This window comes from Cimex lectularius, unplaced genomic scaffold, assembly GCF_000648675.2.
Source record: "Cimex lectularius strain Harlan isolate CLEC.00 unplaced genomic scaffold, Clec_2.1 scaffold5, whole genome shotgun sequence".
NCBI lineage: Eukaryota > Metazoa > Arthropoda > Insecta > Hemiptera > Cimicidae > Cimex > Cimex lectularius.
Genome location: NW_019392993.1, coordinates 3,695,394 through 3,717,567, shown reverse-complemented (window position 1 = coordinate 3,717,567; position 22,174 = coordinate 3,695,394). Strand labels below are relative to the sequence as shown.

The 22,174-nt window shown below is 34.9% G+C and overlaps 1 protein-coding gene across 2 annotated transcripts; it reads right to left on the bottom strand.

Moving 5' to 3' along the window:
* Positions 1-810: 810 nt before the first annotated feature.
* On the bottom strand, positions 811-22,174 carry LOC106666235 (neurotactin). Of its 2 annotated transcripts, XM_014393290.2 has the most exons (16): positions 21,944-22,173; positions 13,260-13,368; positions 6,965-7,217; positions 6,743-6,907; positions 6,549-6,674; positions 4,562-4,669; positions 4,312-4,414; positions 4,120-4,255; positions 3,904-4,057; positions 3,755-3,844; positions 3,368-3,545; positions 3,080-3,231; positions 2,859-3,014; positions 2,623-2,797; positions 2,248-2,495; positions 811-2,175 (listed from the first exon to the last, which is right to left on the bottom strand). In XM_014393290.2, the coding sequence occupies exons 3-16, from the start codon at positions 7,214-7,216 to the stop codon at positions 1,909-1,911; spliced, it is 2,310 nt and encodes a 769-aa protein (XP_014248776.1). In that variant the 5' UTR covers position 7,217; positions 13,260-13,368; positions 21,944-22,173; the 3' UTR covers positions 811-1,908. The 2 variants fall into 2 exon arrangements, with proteins under 2 accessions (XP_014248776.1, XP_024085399.1); XM_024229631.1 differs by lacking the exon at positions 13,260-13,368 and having other exon boundaries at positions 21,944-22,174.

Sequence of the window (22,174 nt, the reverse complement as noted above, 5' to 3'; positions counted from 1 at the left end):
ATTAACTTTGTTTCAACAATTTTATTATTCTCAATGTGTTCAATTAATTTTGCATTTGGCACTATATAGAGAGCACATAGGAATGCCACCCAATATGCAATGATACCTCAGCACGGCAGCGAGTATTAGTTCTCTGGTTCCAATTTTTAGAGGAAACAGGACTCTTTTACTGTATATAGTACTTTAAACATATATAATTTTGTGTATATTGAAACTGAATGTATTTCTTAGTGTGAATGCGTAGTGGGAGAGGTACGATGGTGGAATATTTAGTACCCCATCGACCCTCACATAGAGTTATATAGTAAGTGAAAAGAATGATGGAGTAGTTTTGAGTACTATCTGAGTGAATGGTATGTAAATAGGAATGAATGTATTTAAGAGTGATTGAGAGTGTGAATGGGTTTTGGAGACTGATTGTGTTGGCGGCTGACATGACCTAGCTGATGATAGGTCCAGCCCAATCTTGGCGGCTGGACGAATAAGACCATAGCAGTTAGGTTACGTCCAGTTCCTCCTGCTTTAAATCTTATCAGGAAAAGATCCCTCCCCTTCTCCTGACTGAAAAGTGGCTACTCGCTTTTTCCGTTCAATTCGTGAGGTCTACCCTTCCAAATATTGATTGATTGAAGTGATCCCTTGATTATCTAACCCTGGACTGCAAACACCTGGGGTGGTGATTCTCAAGTCCTGCTGGTAAATTATTATCAATTACGAATGCTCGAATTGTTGGTGGACTGCTAAAAGTTAAAAAGATAGGCTCATTTTTAAATATTAAGAAGGAAAAACACCATGATTTTATTTGGTTTTAATTTTATTTAAACAGTAAAACATAAGTAAAAAAAAAAATCACTCTTAACTTCTAAGGAAATCATACAGCAATATACAAATTGACTCCAAATTAAAAATAAACAAAACATTTTACATCAGATCAATTTTATCAGTATAGATAAAAATAACTTATCAAATAAACCGAGCAATACAATTTATGGCAAGTTTTGAATATACAATTAATTTACAGTATTTAAGGAAGAGTTCAAAGATGGAAGCATACGAGTTAGGCAACTAACACATTAAATATAATCTTTATAGATTATACGCTAAAAATTAATATACTTTAACTTTATAATAAGTGAAGACTTATAAATTACAAATTAGTACACATTTGTTCAACCCATCGAATGGGATGGTGGCAGAGAATTGAATTAATCGTCCGTTTCCAAACAATTGGTACAAAAATACTTATTTTTAAAATGTCAAGATAAATTTTACCAATTTATCTTCAAAATGTAAACTTTACAAAAATCTTTAAAAAATATTTTTTTTTGTACATACAAATCATTTATCAAAACTAAACTACGGGTTCCTTTGGTCTTTTCGTGTGTTTGAAAAAAGTATGAAAAATGTAAAAAATGGATAGACTGTTTTGTTTTTGTTTTAGTGGATGCATTTTGTTTTATCATTATCACAATTTCAAAGAATGTTGTTTGAGGATGAGTCTTATTTTCTAAATCAAACAAATTATGCTTAGGTAATTCTGAAAACACTGGTGGCACAGGAATTATTAAAAAATTGAAGACTATACACACATATAAAAATGCACCACATTTTAACAGTATTTAATTAATTTTTATGAGTAGTTTACTGGTACAGGTAGAATTTTTTTTTACTTAACACATACGTTGTACAAATGCAAAGCGTTTCAAAATACAATTAAGAATAAAAATTAAAAAGGATCAACTTATGAACCTCCTTAGAAAAATAGTTCAAGGTGATGGATCCTTTTATTTTTTAATTCTCAAATTGTAAATAAATATTTTATTTTCTTCCTTTTTACGAAAAAAAAAATTCTTAACACAGCGATGTCAGCCTTTTCACACTAATATAAGTTTAAAAGTTATTTCTACTTTAATCAACTCGAGCAAACTTATCAAAACCGGCCTCTTTCCAGAAAGTGCACTTTGTCTCTAAATCTTGTATGTCAAGTCTTGACACATCTTGATCGATTTTGGTATATTTGTGGTCCGGAGGGATTCCAAGTGAGACGTACCTAAAGAAGACTTTCCTCATTGAAGAAAGATACCTTCTAGCCGGTGGATCCAATTGATATTGATATGGTCCGATCACAGCATCAATATCAGTTCCTCCATAACTCAATCCGGATTCATCGCTGGGCTAAAATAAAATTCAGGTGTGATTAACGCACATTAACATTAACTATTTTTAACATTTATTGTTTGAAATTACTTGGGTCACAAGGTAAAATTTGGAGTAAGGAATCTGCTTGTGCATGTTGAGGAGTGGACATAGGGTTGAGATGTCGGTTACAAGAGATGCGTATCCTTCAACTGTCAAATTGTAAAGCCCTTTGACTCTATCTAAAAGATTTTCAGCGCCAATCTGACTGCTGTTAACTTCTTGAATTATTCTTTCCTCAGTCCATGTTTTATGCTCCTGCCACCAGTTAAATGAGGTTTCTGAGTGGAGAGTAGTACCTGAAAATGATCGTTTATATTATAAATACCAATATTATTTTACAACATACTATTTTTCCCTATATGTAATACTAAGAATTATGATATGAGATGTAAGTTGTGTATTGATGATTGATGATTTTCTTACCAATTACAACTTGGACTGTAAGATTTTTTTTACTCCAAGCATCAAACGGATGTTGTCTTATATGAATTCCATCTTCTACGAGCCATTGATGTCCTTTGACCTCACTGACAGGTAGTACACCTTCTTTCTGCCTTCTCCAAGAATCAGGAATGGCATCGAGCAGGTCTTCAATTTCCTTTTGAAAAACATATTTATTTAAGGATCAGTTGAAATGGTTTATGTACATTGGAATTTACCATTTTTGTTAAGCATTCGGCAATGCCTCCAGATGTTGTATTTATGTTGCAGTCTAAGCCGTTAATATATTCTTCAGATTGTTTTTCTGCTTCTCTTAGGGTCATGTTGGGGAACACGGTCGTCCCAGAGGATATCCATACTCGTTGGAAGAGTTTCTATGCAATTGAATCAATATAATCAGTAATTTACAAGAAGATAAATTATAAATATTAGTTTTTACCTCTGGCTTTAGAATTGACGTCAATGCGGTGACCAATGTAGCACCAGCCCTATGTCCAACAACTGTTATATGATTTTTGTCTCCTCCAAAATTCCTGATATTAATATTGGTCCATTCAAGGGCTCTGATAACGTCTGCCAACCCATAATTACCTTTAACATAGAAAACAAGTTATGTAACATTATAAAACCATAGTTTTGATACAAAAAAATTGCACTTATTTGTGTGTATTTTCCGACACACATATCAACACAGATTCTAACAAATAATAAAAAAAAAGATATATACCTGATGTTCTTGGGTACCTATTGTCAGATAAGGCTTTTGCTGCAAGAAAACCTAGAGTACCCAAACGGAAGTTAGGCCTCACTATGACTACTTCTTTTGCATGAGAAAGCTTGGTACTTGGGTGCATACCACCTGGCCATCCTCCTAACAAAGAATCACTTCCAATGACAACAATAACCTGGAAAGTATTTTTGATTTGTTTTAAACCAATTTTTTTTAAAACTTTTTATTAACAACTGCATTCGACGCAACAAGTAAAACAGATAAAATTTACATATAAACAGTTACCATCCGGTGATGGTGGGACATTTAGGTCGGTATGGATGGTGTGATTGGATACATAAACCAAATTTAAACAAATATTTCTGTACAAAAAAAAAAACTTACTGGAAGGGGGTTTTCATACTGGACTTGTGGTGTGTACACTTCCAAGGTTAAACAATCCTCATCTCCATTCAAAGAACTGTTACCGTATATCTGTAAAAAAAATGTTGTAAATAAACTTAATTATTTAGTTAACATTAAAGCCAATTAACCTGCCAACATGAAGAAGTCTGATTATGAGCCTTGAAAACTCCATCCCAACATTCTTCCAGAGTTTGTGGTTCAGGTGGCCTGAACCGCCGAGGGCCAGTTGGCGGATTTGCGTACGGTATACCACGAAACACAAAAGCATTATCTTCTATCAGCCTGATACAGAAACAAATTGATTGATTTTTTCGAAATTTGTTGCATTATGTTTTTGACATTACCCTTCAACAAAACCACAAGTTGTAATTGCTTTTATATATTTTCCTTCGATGATTGGTGCGTGTGTATTAACTCTGGGTCCAGCCAATACCGTGATAATCAACACCAGGAATAACACCATAAATATGAGGATGCCACCTTAAAACATTGTATCAATTAATATTTTTAAAAAATCAACCTTCTGATTGACTTACTGGCAGCAACTTTGTGTTGTTTAACCATCTCCCAGTGCTTCTCCCAGTCGGTTAGTTTCCACTCTTCCTGTTCATCTTCTAAACCAGCTTTTTCAGGATCGATCTGTCACACAATGAAATAAAAATATTATTTAGGCCCTAGTTTCAACATTATCAATTTTAAATCTTATCAAAAAATAATTATCTAAATAATAGTAAAACTACCCCCACTATTTTTTTGGGGGGGGCTAGATTATGCAACAAAACTCACATCAACAGATTCCAATATTATATTTTCCATCCCATCATCGTGTTTTGAATCATCATCAAGTGTTTCCATAGATGCCAAACCGGCTTGCGTTCCTATTTCTTCTTCATCCTAGAATTTAAAAAGCAAAACAAAACACAAATTGTCAAAATAACTTTGTACATAATATGAATTGACTACATTTCTCAAAATGAACCAAAACACATTTAGAAACTTGATGCTTCATGACAATGAAAATACAAAGTTTTATGCTGTTTATACAACAAATTCAAGATGGCGAAATTTTTAGCATTCATTTCTTTCTTCTTTGTTTTGTTGAATCCTTATCAGTCAGTAGGGGATATTTATATTTTATTTATTTAAAAGTAATATGGCTTATCCCAAGGAATATCAAAGTAGTTTTTTTGTAGTCTGAGGTAGTGTGAATGAAGTGTGGTGTATGTGAATGTAACTTTATTAGCACGAATGAAGGAGTTTGTCCCCAATTACCCTGAGGAATATTGAGTATTCTGGGGTAGAGTGAACGCCAACCAGACTATTATGTTTTATTTATTATATTTTGTTTGTGTGTTGTTGTGTTTTTGCCCGTAATTGACGAGGCCCTGAGATATAGAGAGGCTAGAGAGAATTTAGAAGGATTAAAGTGAAAGAAAAACAATAAAAGAATTGAGGGATAGCAATGATCAATGTTGTTTGTCGGCCCTAGTTTTTTTTTCGTTAGTTATAAATAGCTGAAGAGAACATTTGAGAAGTAATGAAATGTACAAATAAAAGGTTAATTTAATATAAGCAGTTGATTGAACTTGATTATGTCACTTTTTAATGCTTTGTGATGATGACTAGCCAATTGTCAATCGTTGTTTATCCTGTTGTAAATGTGTTTTTGCGTTTGTTTCTCTTGTTTCCTCCTATGACACACTTCCTGGTGATTATCAAGCTTCATTTCACTATCATTTATCAAATTTAATTATAAAACCCCGATAAACTCCCACTTTCTGCTAATATTATTCTATCATTTCAACTCATAAAAAGTGAAATTCTATTAATGTAACTTATTATCATAATTATTATTACATTATAATTATAATACATTGTACTTTAACATGTATTCATTATAGTTTTAGTACGTTTTGTATTTATTTGTATACTTCTTGATGTTTTGTGGTAAGGAAAATGTAAAGTTTGCTTTTAATTTTTTTCCTTTTTTACTGCTACTTGATTGATTTGAGAGATAAAAGTCATAGATATTACATTCTGCTTCTCTAAAAACCAACACAACTTAATAGCAACTAGTTAAAAGCAATTATTTAATCAATAATAAAAAATATTAAAATCAATTAGAGTATTATTATGATTCATTTAATTAATTAGGCAGGTGATAATTAACCATTTCTGACATATTTATTTTTGGTGTGACGTATAATTTGACTAGTTTTTGTTAATGCATTGAAAAAAATGAACATAAATGAATAGAAAGTGTACAATCATAAATACATTGATGCAGGACTTAATAAAACAAATAATTAAAAAAAGAGTAAGTAAAATTATTATTAAGGCGGTCTAAAGAATAATCAAGGGACTTTACATTAATTTATTAAATTGTAATAAATAATTACTCATGATTTGTTATAAGATTTTTTTTCAATTCTTCAAATGATCCTGCAATCATTTCCGATCAATTTTGGTCTGCTTCTTCTTGCTGGTTTGGCCAGCATTTCACAATTTCTGGCGAAAATTATTTGGAAATGCTTAAATTTTAATTTATTTTTGATGAGATATAGGTAGAATAATTTTACAAGGTTTTACAAATGCCAGTTGAGTAAAGTTAAGAAAGCACAATAAAAAATAATAATATGAAAAAATTCCACTTGTTCTATGTCTCTAATAATTTATAGTTCAAAATGAGATCAATTTACAGGAAAATTTAAGATAGCAATGATTCAAACGTTCAGCCTTGCTTAGACTTATATACACAAATTATTAAAATTACCTTGGTTTTTTTTTTCGGCACTAGATTTGCTAATGGTAATCTAATGGCATTTATTAAATTTGGTCTCCTAAGGCCATTTGATTCCTCCGTTTCCTTGGTAGAGTTATCTGTTGGATCTTGTTGTACCTGATATTAAAAAAAATATATTCATTTTTCACTTTTTAATGCTATGGTTTTTCTAATAATCAGCATACCGATTTCTTTTTCATGAATGAAGATTTGAGATTGGCAAATTTGTCAAATAAAGGTAGCCTGCTCGTATTTTCAGATTTGGCCTCTTTTTCTTTTTCTTCGTTGACTCTGACTTCTGTACAAGGCTGCTCTAGAAGATCTGCTCCTTCTTCGTTATCATCACCTTCCTGAGTTATAAAAATTACATAGAAAATTTCTAACAACAATAATAATAATAATAATACCTTTGTTTTCTCTCGAGATCTGGTAGTTTTGAGAAATCCAGGTATTTTGATTCCGCCAATTGGAATTCGACGTTTGTCGACATCGCCCATAGCTGCTTCTTCAAGGGCTTTCCTCTTCTTCTCAACTTCGCTCAATTTGACTCCTTTTTCTTCTGTCCCTCTTATCATTTTTTCTTTCTCTTCCTCTGCAATCTGCCTCTTTTCATCAGATACAAAATCTCCTTTCGGTTTATCTTCAGTACCGTTCTCCATTCTAAAACATGTACATTGAATAAGCATTATTTTTAATTCACAAAACAACTGGAATAAATAGTTGTTTGATATGTTTTTGTAATTAAAGGTCATTTTATTATATTTAATTATAATATTTTTTATTATATTAATAGTTTTATTATATGTAAAGTTGATGGGAAAAGCTTTATCATTTTAGTATTATTTAAATGAATTTTCTATACACAAAACTAATTTGTTGAAGTTTAAATGTAAAAAACAAAGAAAAAAAAATAGTGGCTGTAAGCCTCTCAAGGCTTACAAAAATCTAGGGAGGCATGAGTTTAGGGTATTTTTCCTGGGTTTCTATTCGGGGAAACTGGTACTGGTACTTGTTCTATTTTGTGAAAAATTGTACAAAATGGGCTACATAGGACAAATGGTAATCTAAAAACTTTTAAATGGGAACAATGCCTGATTTGTACATAAAACCAACGGTCACGATGACATGTGGTTCGTCGGCGTTCGGGGACCCTCCTTTTTATTCAATTTGGGCTCAATGCACATTCACCCCCGGGGATAAATTGTAATCGTGAATGTCAGACGAATTCGTCATGAATAAAGATCCATTCCAGTTGGTGATTTATTGGTGCGAAACCCTAGATAGACTGTTGACCGAATGGAAAATGCCATTTAAAAAAGAAAAAAAAATCGTTATACAATTTTGACTACAATGCTTGATGCTGGATGTTGGTCTGCGAGTCGGTAACCTCATGCTGAACCGGCATTGGGTCCGTTTTCACTCGCGGGATTGTTGAAATATCCATGTAGGCTTGTATTGAACTTCCTCACTTCCGTGAGATGCGGTCGGGTGTGATGTAGGTTTCAGAAAAACATTTTCTTCATCGAGCCAACGTTTCGATCTTTTATTGAGATCATCTTCAGGGCCTGGGATTTACAAACAATGTTTACATTTAACATATACATTTAGGATGTGGAAAAGTGAATTTATACAATGCAAAATATATTTTATATTCAAACAAAGTATTTCTTAACACTTTGAGTGAGTAGAAATACTTTGTTTGAATATAAAATATATTTTGCATTGTATAAATTCACTTATCCACATCCTAAATGTATTTGTTAAATGTAAACATTGTTTGTAAATCCCAGGCCCTGAAGATGATCTCAATAAAAGATCGAAACGTTGGCACGATAAAGAAAATGTTTTTCTGAAACCTACATCACACCCGACCGCATCTCACGATATCTGAATAACTTCCTCACTGAAGAAGGCGCATTGCCGAAACGCGTTTGAGGAATTCAATAAACCCGCGAGTCAAGACGGACCCAATAAGTGACCCAATGCCGGTGCAGAACGACAATAGGTGGAAATAAGAGTTAAGTCAAAATTATGTAATAGGCTCAACAATTTTTCATGGTAAAGTAAAAAAAAAAGAAAAAACTCATATTATAAACTGATTGATATGTCCCAGACAGATGGGTTTGAGGTTTGTCTGAGTAAACAAGTAAGTATTTCTGCGTTTTCAGTACTGAACCGAGGTTAAACGAAGATGGTGCAACCGGCCCTAATAGGTTCAGTGTAGCTTGGTCGTTTCCAATCTACCATCTTCAGTGGTGAGATATTGGGTTGTCCGGAAAATAATGCAGGATTTTGGTATTAAACAAAAAAAAAGAAACTAGTTACTTTAAAGCAATGTTCTTTAATCAAAATAATTTCCCATACTCTCAATACATTTCTCCCAACGTGTTGGTAACTTATTAATTCCGTCTGAGTAGAATTCAGAATTTTTAGAATTGATAAAGTCAATAAATGCATTTTCCAGTTCCGTTTGATTTTTGAATATTATGTGTTGTAAGTAGTGGTCCAGGTGTCTAAAAAAATGGTAGTCAGTAGGCGAGAGGTCCGGAGAGTAGGGTGGGTGAGGCAAAGTTTCATAGCCAAGCTCCAATAATTTTTGTGACGTTACACGTGACACATGTGGTCGAGCGTTGTCATGCAACAAAATGGGCCCTTTCCGATTGACCAAAGAGGGCTTCATTACTGCCAATTTCTGATGCATGGTATTAATTTGGTTACAGTATGATTCAGCATTGATGGTTTCGCCAGGATTTAAGAAGCTGTAGTGTATTAAACCAAATGAAGCCCACCATACCGTAACCATTACCTTTTTTTGATGAGTTGGGGGCTTTGGAAAATGTATTGGAGCTTCTCCTTTGTCGAGCCACTGTCCAGAATCCACTTTTCGTCACATGTAACAATTCTGGCCAGAAATGGGTCATTTTTGTTTCGACAAAGAAGTGATGCACAAACATCAAAGCGCTGATTTTTTTGGCGATCGTTTAATGAGTGTGGAACCCAATTTTCGAGTTTTTTCACTTTTCCAATCGCCTTGAGGTGGTCAGCGACGGTCGTTTTACTGACTTTGAGTTGCTCTGCAAGTTCTCGAACAGTTGTTTTGGGGTTTTCTTCCACCACTGATCGCAGAACATCATCATTAAGAGAGGAAGGCCTTCCACGACCTTCTTCATCTTCAAGGCTGAAATCTCCCTCCCGAAATTTTTTAAACCACCTTTGCACAGTGCACTCATTAACACAACCCTCGCCCCAGACTTGGTTAATGTTTCTGGCCGTTTGGGCTCCGCTTCGGCCGAGTTTAAACTCGTAAAAGAAAATCGTACGAAATTCTCGCTTTGACATTATAAGGATGACTGAATTATTTCCAAGTAGCGGAATGCTACAGAGGTAAACAAACAATATCATTTGGAAGAGGATTAATAAGTGTTGACATTCATACAAATGAGTAATCCTGTAAACGTAAACAGAATATTTTATATAGATTTTTTTTAATGAAAACTTAAAATCCTGCATTATTTTCCGGACAACCCAATATTTTCTAGATTGGGTCTTTTGTTATTGTTAGACTGTACAGCGAGACATCACTATTGAAAATAACGCGATTGAAAGATTATGCGGTCCAGGATGATCGGAAACGACCTCACCCCTTCAGTTAGAAACCTCACAAGCTATAAAATTGTTGAAACACGCAATTTTCTAATTGTACGGATTCAACTTAATTTTATTATCGTCTAGTTTGATTTAAACAAATATACAAAATTGAATAAAATAAATTTGCCTTAAATTTTCCCACGGATGTATTATGGCTACGGTAATGCCGTCGGTTCTTGCCCTGGCTTTTTTGGTACAGGGAAAATAAGGAACACAAAGCTTTTTATGAAAAATGGTCGGGGTGAATAGGGGGGAGAAAAAATCAAGAATCTTCAAACACCACTCGGTGGGGGTTGGGAAAAGAATGGGATCAAGAGAAGCATCACAGGGTACAAACTACAAAGCGGAAGGCGAAATTTCGAACAACTTTTGAGCCATTATCCGTTTGCTTTTGAGCTCTTTCTCAAAATATTGTCTTTCCTTGATATTGTTACTCAACTAACATAATTTAGGTCGAAACTAAAATACCTCGTGTAATGATCCTACCTGTCAGTCTGTCATTTTCTATTTTTCACCTTCTTTATACGTGCGTGATTTTCTGTCTATCTGTTGGTCTGTCTTTCTGTCTGACTGTATCTGTATCTGTATCTGTATCTCTCTCTCTCTCTCTCTCTCTCTCTCCCTCTCTCCCTCCCGCCCCCTTCCTCCCCCTTCCACTCTCTCTCTCTCTCTCTCTCTCTCTCTCTCTCTCTCTCTCTCTCTCAATCGATCTATCTATCTATCTATCTCTTTCTATCTATCTATCTATCTGTCTAGCTATATATTTATCTCTATCTATCTATCTTTCGCTCATTCTTAAATAATTCCTTTCACTCAAGTAGGGTGATGGATTACGGGATATTCCTCCATCACCCTTTACAAGTATAAACAATTATATATACAATATGTAGTCCAATTGAGGCTCAATGGGGGACTTGATATTCTGCTGTCGACGCTCTTCTACGACACAGATATTCACGCATAAAGATATTCTCACGAAACAGTTCAAACTTTTATAACCAAACTTGGTATATACACAGTATAAGATTACCTACATTTAAAAAAAGAAAAAAAATACATCTATATATACAGAATTAACCCAGTTCGACGTGTGGTATCCATAATCGCTCCCTACATGGAGCCAAGGAATGACATCCTTCAATTATGTGCATATGTACCTTTCTCTGCATGCCTGCATGCTCTCTCTCTCTCTCTCTCCCCCCCTCTCTCTCTCTTACTCACTCTCTATCTATCTTTCTATATGTAAGTCTGGTTGTGTCTCACTCTCTTCTTCTTTTTTTATACCCGTCTGGTAGTACCTCTTTCCATGATATCTCCTTGACGACGGCCGTCTGTAGAGTGGAAATCCAATTATATATATCTTATAATCCACCTTAGAAGGCCGATCCGTCGATCCGTTTAATTCCCTTTATCACAAGGGCAATCTGGTGTTAGCAGTGCCCCATTCTTTTTTAAATCCGAGGTGAGCCGTCTCCAGGGGAACCGGCCAGCGCCATGGCAACGCCCCAATCATTACACACGAACACACACACAGCTAGGACAACGTGCGTCTACCGGTGTTCCGATGGAAAGGGGAAACGGAAAAAAATTATCCTCCTTTATTTTCCCGAAGAAGAAAAAGATTATCGTGATTGCGGATCGAAAGGGTTCACCCACGACCTGGCTGGCCAAGTCTCATCCATCACTCCCTAAGTAATTCCTTTTCCCCACAACCCTACACTAAGCATTAACCTAGATTCGGCTCGGGTGTAAATGAAAATCAAATCCAATTTCCTAAGGGAAAAGGTTTTTTACAAAATTACCTTTGTGCCCCGCGTCTCGTCCGAGTGGCAAAGCCAACGCTCACCAATATAAACATTCTGATAAATTAAAATCAAATAGTAACCCCAAAATAGAACCTAGTTTATATTTTTAGCAATATTTCATTTTTGTATCAGGTTTATAAAAATGTTTTTGCTATTTAAGCTTGGTATACTAACAATATTGTTTACAGTGGTACTTCAGACAACTAAATCATTAATAAAAGTTTATACAGCTTTGTGATACGATCATCTAAAAAGTACGGTGCACAAACAATTTGCTAGCATATTTCACTTATATTTTACTTATGAAAATCATCATAGTTTTGTTCGTTCTGGGTCGTTTGTGTGTTACTGTGTCAATCGTGATCAATGTTAGTTTGTACAATGAGACAAAGTGATCTCTACAGCAAAAAAAATATTTCTTGTCTGTAAAAACCATTTGCACTGGTCATTCAGTCAGAAACTTTTAAATATTGATATAATTGGATTGTTTAAGTACCTGCTTAGTTGACTTAGCAAATTACTGGAGGCTTTTCTTCCCGCCAGTTCAGCCTTGCGTATATTACGCGTTAATGTTATATATTTATGTACATGTATATGTAACTTATGTTCATTTGTAATTAATTTCATTATTTCATTGCCATGTCGGCCATTTCTCCTGCGAAGTGGTGAATGTTTTTCTATTGTGGAAGTTTCGGTTGTTCTAGCCATTTTTTTTTTTTTTTTTTGGTAGAAACTCAGAATTTTGAGCCAATAAAGGGTATAAAAGGGGTATTTTTTTAAACGTAATAATTCAACCGACATTTGAGAATTTTTTGCTATAAAAATATCCTGCAAATGAATTATCAACTTCCACCAAATGTTGTTTCCAACTATCACCAACAATCAGCAGCTGATAAGAGATTTATGAAGGCCTTATAATTCTTAGTTGGTTGAGAAATAGTCAAGCCAAAGTTTTTTGATTTTGGCATAATGAGGTCGTCTGAAAAGCGGCAGAAATGTCCCATGTTCCAAACAACACGGAAAAATTATAACAAGGCTACAAATAATGTATTTCTATCCATTACTGTTCATTGACGCATCTGACAATTAGAAAGGAGATTGAAAGTCCAAAGAAAATAGACTAGCCTTTACTATTTTAAGACTGTTTACAATTGCGATAGAACGTTTAGTTTTCTAGAGTGTTCTGTATATCTCGCTCGAACCAGCCCTGTTTCAAACCATCCGTGCGATGAAATGAAAGCAAACTGACCTGTCGCCTGTTTTGGTCAGAGGATCTTTTTCAAAAACGACTTGCAACTATCTCCTTCCTGGTGAGCCCCAAACAGCTGGGATTTTCTCTCCCCCAAATTCGCTCATCCCTGGAAAAAGAGAAATGTTTATTAAAAACTATTGGACTGAATTGTCTGTTATTTTTAATATACCAATTGTTTGATTTTTATGTTATAAGTATGGTCTAAAAACAAGCTTTAACCGTAGTTAGGTCTTCAGGTATCTTTTTTATATAGTTTTTAAATCACATTCAGACCACCAAATCTCAAGAAATTTAATTAGGGAAAAAAAGCACAAGCACTTGATTCGGTCCATGGGTTCGAAACACCCAACAGGAAGCAAGTAAGCCGCATGGCTGGTCGACCTCCCTTGTCTGTTGAAAATGTTTTCATTCTAAAGCACGTGGAATAACAAATAACTTTCCAACCCTGCTGTTCACTTATTTCTCCTTTACTAATCCAATATTTATTTTTTGTTTTTATTTGTTTATTTGTTTTTTGAAAGCACATCATGAATTATGATTATTACCACGTTATATTTATTATTATATTTAGACTTCAGAAGACAGTTTTGGTCTTCTTTCGGTCTGGTAGAAAGTCTTGGCAAAATGGTCGAAATGTTGATTATTTTGATTTGAGTTTTGAAGAACCTTTTTTTATAGAAAATATAGTAGGACTGTTGAATGTTCTGTTGTCCCAAATTTCTACCATTTATTAAGCTTGAGAGAAAGGAGATGATGATGGTGACGACGGAAGTTGGATTTTATGTTCCCCTACGCACTGCAGCCTTTTAGCTTGTTGTATTTTTCCTAGTTACTTAGTTCATTCAATCGTCTCGATTCTTCTATTAAGTACATCAGGCCATTGACTGTCTTGCTACAATCACTGTCCTTGTGTTTTGTTTGTATCTCAGATTATGTTTCCATTGAGCGGTTGGATTCATTCGAAGATGATATAGGTGATATCGTTTTCTCCTCCTCTTCATATAACTTAGACATCATTGGAATATACTCCATATGAAGTTTTTTCAGATACCAGTTACCGGGTAAGAGTCCTATCACATCTCTGAATTTGGCCCTCTCTAACTGTAGCAGTGAGTTTGCCAGTGTTGGTGAGGGTTCTTTTATTATAAGCTGCTGTATCTGGCATCTCTAGAGTTCGTCCACTTCTACTTTTGCCTATTTTTATATGCATTCTGCCATTCTGAGCTGGAGGATTTTGTGTTTGTTTTGTTCAGGGCCTATGGTCTTGCAGATTCTCCACTGGCAAGTTTATTTGCCTTTTCGTTACCCGAAATTCATTTGTTGTCCCAAGATATCATCAGGTTTTCCGCCTAATGGATATTTTGGAGGCATTCATTGACTATTTTAAATATGATCGTTTTACTTTATGATGCTAATACTTTAATAGGTGCTTGGCTATCTGAACTTACAAGGATATTTTTGTCAGTGTAACCTCCTACAAGGCTTTTGTAAAGCACAAGAATTGATAGCATGTATTTCAGCTTGAGACTTGAGTACTTCCCTAATGGGTTCGATTGCTCACATTTTGGGCTTGTACAGAAAAATGCCTGATCCGGTTTCATAATTCGTTTCGGAGCCATCTGTATACCATATCATTTTATCTGATTTCCTCTTGATTTTTTCTTCTACTGTCTTATCTGTTTAGACTTTATAGGATGTTGGAAAGAATGTTTCCGGGATCATTTCTTGGAATGGGTGTCTAATTTTATTAATTATTGTTATAGACCCGAAATGTTTAGTCCCCCATCCATTGTTTTTAGAGCCTAAGTGAGCTTTTCTTTTCCATCTTTTTCATGTGTAGATATTTCCAATGGAAGTTGGTTCAGCAGTGTTTCTGATGAGGTGGTTTTCGTTGCTCTGTGATGTAGTTTGCCAGGCTTTATATGTTGCCTAACATTTAGTGACAAAAAGTAGAATCAAAAATGCGCATGCTGGAAATGACGGAAGAAATTTCAAAAGTCAAAAGTAAGTCTAAAATCACATCAAAAGAAGAAGACAAAAAATCATATGGGAAGTTAAGTTGTGCTAAAAAATATGGTGAAAATTTGTACAGTCTTGCGTCTGGGTAGTATTTTTTCTAATGTTTTGAAGTTAAGACCGTAGTATTTTACCTGCAGCAGTTCTTATTGTATCCGCTGTACGTACAGTAAACAAATCCATTAGGTTTCGTGGTCCGATTGACCAAATAAATTCTTTTCAATTAATTAATCTTTAAATAAGGTATTGGTTGAGATAAAAATGGCATAATAGGAGGGAAAAATAAAAAATGTGGGGGTTGAGATGGGAAGTTAGTGTTCGAGTGGATCGAAGTCACGATAGCTCAAGCGATAGAGCAGCGGCATATTTAGCGTCGTGGGTTCGAATCCCGCTCGTGTCAATGACTTTTTTTTATCTCAACCAATACCTTACTTAAAGATTGATTAATTGAAAACAATAAACAAAGTTAAAAAAAAATATTTATTACAATTTGTACAAATTATGTACATTACAAAATGAGATACACTCGTATTTATCATCAATCTTGAATGTGCAAATTTTTTTTGGGATTAGGGTCTTGGAGGTCATTGTGAACGGTAGTGTTGGAAACGTAGTACGGAGTGTTGATATGGTTCTGAGGACTTTGGATTGAAAAAACTGTGTTCTTTGGATGTTGGAAAGTTTGGCAGTGCCCCACAGTTCTAATCCGTTTGTCCAAAACGGTTTCAGTAGTGTCTAAACAAAATTAGATTTTTTGTTGATACATGTGATGTTCTTGATAATAATTCGTACAGTAGTTCAAAGCGTCTGTTTAATTCTTGTCTTTTCGTTTGTATATGTCGGTTCCAGGTTAGACGAGAGTTGAGATAGAACCCAAGTTAGCGTACACAATCAGTTTTTGGGATAGGAATATTGTGTGATTTTTTTCGGAAATTAAATGTAATTTGGTTGCATTTGTTTCCATTTATCTTAAGGCACCAGAATTTGGACCATTCAGCTATTCGCAACACATGTGCCTGGAACTCCTCCGAAGCAATTACGGGATCAGAATCAGAGGATAGCAAGCTGTGTTGTCGGCAAAGGAAGCTAGGAGAGTGGAGGGTGTTGTCGGGATATGTGGGGGTAAAGTTGAGGTACAAGATTGGTCCGAGCACACTGCCCTGTGGCACACCCGCTCCCAGAAGGCAATATTCGGAGTAGTCCGATCCTTGGTGAACTCGGAAGAATCATTCTATTAGGACGAAGGATCAGGTACTTTTTTAGGTGTTTATTAGGTATTTGGAAGAAATCGTTTTGATTTTTACTCGCACGTCAAGAAAGGCCCCCCATGCAATATTGTTTATACTCAAGGGATGAGGATATACCATTGGTACGAGCTAGTATCAAATTATCCATAATTCTCAGGGCTCTCTTTTGGTGTAATTGTCTTCAAATACAAGCGACACAAAAATCTCTTTATTACATCACACCAAGACAAGTCATTGTGTATAACAACATGGAAAGGAGGGTCAATTGGATTTTAGGGATAGTTCCACATATTGATATCCTAGGGCATTATCACGGATTTCATAACAATCAGGATTGTCAATAACCAACCTGTACTTTGCAAATCTTACTAGGTCATAGTGAAGACTTTAGAGAGAGACGAATTGCTTTCATAAACTTCGATACGACACGAAGATGAGGTAGGATTATTTTACAGAACTGCTATTAACTTACGTAGCTAACTTTTGAATAATGTAAAAAGCAGAATGTAATCCAAAGAGCGAAAATCCAACACTGCCAAGGACTGTGGCATTAATTCGTTGAACTGTTAATGGACTGAAGGGCCATTTACTTGTATTGTATAATATGACATAAAATGGCATGATTTCACAGTCCTTGGCAATGCTGGGACTGAGTCGGTTTCCAAAAACTTTGAAATCGTCTCTGAAAAACTTAATTATTTACCTTGTTTTGCTCTGATGATGACTGTAAAATAGGTCAAAAGCTTGGCAGTAAAAATTGAATTTGTTTTTTCATCAAGACCATAGGGTGATACAGAGTATTCATGAGTACAGAATTGGTGAGTAAAATTTATATTTCAACAAATCACTTTCATTCATCGCCAAGTAGGAGCTGCAGAACTTGGGGGGGAGGGGTGGATCAAAATCCCATCATCTAATGAGATTTCTATCCAATCGTGCTTCAGATGATGCCAAAATCATTCACTTGGGTGAAAATAAATGCCTTTTCCCTTATTATTTTAAAATCAACAAGTTATTTTTGTAGATGAACGTTTATCGGCCTTGTTTACGACGATATAAATACCACGCATGTTTTATTTTAAAAAGGGGTAATTTTATGCACAGGAAACATTTTAATGTATTCAGCGGTTGATGCCGTACGTGTAATATGGGAACGTCATCTGCCCTTGCTGCACTTCCCTCTCCCTTTCGACCACCCTTCTATTTAGAAATCTCCTCTGCAAACCCATATGTCCCTCCTTGACAGGGGTAAAATGACAAAGAAAAAAAAACAGGATTTTGTCCAGACTGGGCCAGAGGCTTTTATTACATACGGGTCGTTGCCTCATCTTGTTCCAATTAAGTAAAATAATATATTTATACTATATAGCTATCAATAATATATAATTATTTGTATTACATACGCATCAAATTAGCTACATTTTTGCAGTTTAATTTTTCGCGTTCTTTTTTGTAGTTTTTCAATGGGATAAATCGAGCATATTGTCACTTGGTAAGTTAAACCAAGTCCCGGGTCTTAATCGATTTATTGGTTTTTCAACGTGAAAAGATGATTCATTGGGTTCTTTTCAAAATGAACGGAACAATGATAATAAAAGAAAATAAGCCAGGAAGCTTATAATTTATTTATAGAACACCATATGGAAGTTAAGCTGTGGTTGTAAAGTTGATATGAGTTGTAAAATTAGCTGTAATACAATGATTAAAATTGTTGAAAGGATGGATTTATGAATGACAGACTAATTAAACGGTAGTTTATTGCTTTATGAAAGAATCGACTTACATGGTCAGTTTCACTTAAGGTTTGAGATGTATGGTAACTTTATCAGAACAACGACGTACGAAAACACAGAGCATTATCAAACAGTAAACAATAAAAGCAAACAAACGATTTGCTATAGTAAAATTAAAAAAACAAACAAAAAAAAGCATTCTTTTTTTGGATTAAAATTATCTAGATGACGGGGTAGCAATAATGACACTTTCTAAGGGTTGGAACAAATCAGTTTATTTATATAAATTATATCATTAAATCTGTGATTGTTTTTCGTCGTTTACTTTGAACTGGTATATTCAAACAAATTTAACTGTGAGTTTGTGTAAAATCTATGAACATAAAAAACCTAAATTCATTTTTGCGCAATAAATACTACTTTTCGGTCCTCCGTGGACCCTACCTTTGTTGGAGAGATATCCTGAATTGAAGCGTCTCCGCAAAACTGTGGTTGTTGTCCGAAATCCCGGTCTGGCATGTAACGAAATGGAGGACGAGGCTAAAAGTCGATGATTAAAATGCAATCGGCAGAGAAGCTCTTACATATCAGGAGCACCGTGGAGCAATGGCCATCGGAGGATCTGAATCGTAGAAGAGAGATCATCCTCACATGATTCAGAATAGGTCATGTTCTTGATAGACGGATACTTACTTTTGGGCCTATGCTCTGGTATCGAAAGTGTCAGTCCTTAGCTACGTATAGTGAGCGTGTAGGATATCAACCAATAGGAGTATATTGTACTTGAGAACTACAGAAATATTTCAAATACTTTTACGTATTGATAGATATCTTGTTTTATGTCTCTTTTTATGTATATCGGGAATGAATGTACTTATTAGGGGAATGCGCAGTATGAGAGGGCCGATGGCGGAATATTGAGCACCCTATCGCCCTTCAATTAGGTTAGTTGTGTAGTATGTGTAAAGTGAGAAGGAGGATATCTAGTAGTCCACCACCTTACTTGAGTGATTAGTGTGCAAATAGGAACAGAAGAAAAGGAAGAATAAGTGAGAGTGTGTCTTAAAGGCAACACATGCCGTCCCCGGGGCTCTTACTTTGTTGGTAGAACAGATCAGGCCGACTTTTGACCTCGGACTGACTAAATCCGAAGTAGGCGATAAACTCGATGACCTAACCTTGAGTCTGTTCCCATGGTATGTAACACATACATGCCCTAATACTATCACATATCCAATATGGTTGTGTGCTGGGGGAGAGCTAATAAAAATGTGATAAATTGATCGTAGGCAAAACATAAATAAGAAATACTAAGAACTATGTTCATGTTCATTAGAAGTAAACACACTTTGTCACTTTTTACAGGATATAAAATTCTATCATTTACTATTTGTGTTCAGAATTCTTAGAAATCTATTGAAAAAGAGGAGGTAGAGTACAATAATTCCTGTCAAACAGGAGGGGTTTAGAATCTAACTACTCGTTTGGTATCGCGGACAACGGATCAACCCACTTTAACATACATTACATCATTGCAGTATCCATTAGAAAGCCATGGGCTACGCCGGAATTCAATATTTTAAACACAGAACCGCTAGCCTGTTAAACATGAGTCGGACGGCCTAACTACTCGGCCACCTACAAATGGAAGTAGTTAGGTTAGGGTACATAGGTTTAGAGACGGGTTAGGTACTGTATAATTAGGATCAGGGTACATTACGTAGGATTAGGGATGATGTTAGGGACGGTCTATGTCTACCTCTACATACTAAGCAATCCTATAAATGTAATAACATTTTACACAAAAAAAAAAGAAAAAATCCGCATCAACGATCTGCATCCTCTGGGCAAAATAGGATATGTCACATTTTGGCTGGGCAGGAGGGGCTTAACGTCCAACCACTCGTTGGGTGTCACGTCACAGTCAAGGGTTCAAACCACTTTACAATATATGTTTTCTAATTATTACTATTTAAAAAACCATGGGCTATGCCGGGATTAGAACCTAAAACCTGCTCCGACGTTTTAGTGACTCGTCCCCCAATAAAAGAGGTAAATTATAAAGATAAGCTTAAAATTAGTAATTATAATTTAAGAAATCATTTTTAATGTTGAACTCCCCCAATTTAAATCTGCTCTAATGCAGAATTGTTATGTTTGAACCGGTCCTAAATGGTTTCAAATGATAACCACCCCCTACGATGTTAGTGTTGTGGCAATACAATTATTAAACCTTGCCTTTTCAAAGATTTTTTTTTTGAATAGCACAACAATTTAATTAATGAAATTAGTAGTTTAATTTTATTGAAATAATTGGAGACGTGTCACTCTTTAAACGATTTTTGAAACATTGTAATTCCTACTTTGTCTGTCTTCAACTTGATGTATAAATATTTGTATTGTTGTATGTATGTAGTTTGTTAATTTAATTGTGAAAAATCATTGAAAGTTGTGATTGGTACTTCAACTTTGTTGTAAAGTATTAATCTATTTATGTTTAGTGGTTTAATTGACCAAATTACTTATTTCAATTAATTATTCTTTTTTTACTTTTTTTTTATATAAGGACTTGTTGAGATGAAAAAGTTAGTGTCACGAGCGGATTCTAACCCACGACCCTCGACTTTTTCATCTCAACCAAGATCTTACATAAGGCAGAATAATTTGTTGTAAAAAAAATCCAGATTATTTTATACTAAGAATGAAATATTTTATGTATCATATGTTCGTGTTGAAATAAAGTTGGTAAGAGAAAAAAATAAAAACCTTGGTTTTGATTGAGGATCCACCTAATTCATTTGCTATGGTTACTATTTGTTCAAATGAGGACCAAAAAGAAAGCAAAACATTGGTTTTTGATTCAACTTCTCTAGAATATCGTTAGCAAAGATGAATGTTGAAATTGTTCGTTTGTGGTTTGTTTATTTTAAGAATATTTCTAAAAACTATATTTAGTACTTGGCCGAGGTTTATTGTGCACTATTTAGTAAATACTAAAGTAAGTAGTTCAAATTAGTGATTAAAAAAAAGTTCCCATATTGCGGATAAGCACCTCAACAGCGTCATTTTTCGAACGTACATTCGTACAAGTCACGGATTCAAGCGTGCTTAGGATTGACTTAAGTAATAAAAAAAAAAAAAAACAACAAAAACGATAGAACCAACAACATCGTAATATAAAATCGTTCATGGTTTCAACAAGCTGCCAAAGGTTTGTGGAAAGGGTGGTGACATTGGTGAATTCCCTGTCTGCTAACGGCGGTGGGTCGTCCTAATCAATAGAACTAAAGACCGGATACAGAATACGCGCTCATAAAACCTAATCTGCACTCTAAAACTATGAAACACGTATATTTATACTGTATTTTTCAGTTTTTTGTTAAATATTTCTAACTTATTGAATTCGTTGGGGGTTTAAAGATTTTTTCCCTATCGGACGTTGTTTCTTCCAGATTGGAATGCTTCTTCTGGTACCTTTTAGCATATTATGTAAGCAATATTTAGTGCATTTGTGTTAATATAGTTATATTCATCCCCTGGTTGTTAAAAAAAAAAAAAAATAAAACATACTTTGCCTTTTACTGTAAAAAAATATAGTTTGCAAATTATAACGGTGTAGACCTGAGTATTAGACAAACACACTCTGGTATATTATTTTAATAAATATAAAACAATAAAACTTTACCTTGTTAAATTCCAGCATCAATGAGTCGTTTTGAATAACTCGTGAGCCCTGGTACAGAGGACAAATAATCACATACAAAAACGGCGAATGTGCGTACTTTGGGGGGGTTGGTAATAAACGCGGAGACGTTTCAAAAGTGCGGTTCAATACCGGCGTCAGAGACTGACTGGAGAATATGAGAAAGAGCCGACCGGAACCGAGGGAGGGTCGACAGGGGAGAGGCGAAGTGCT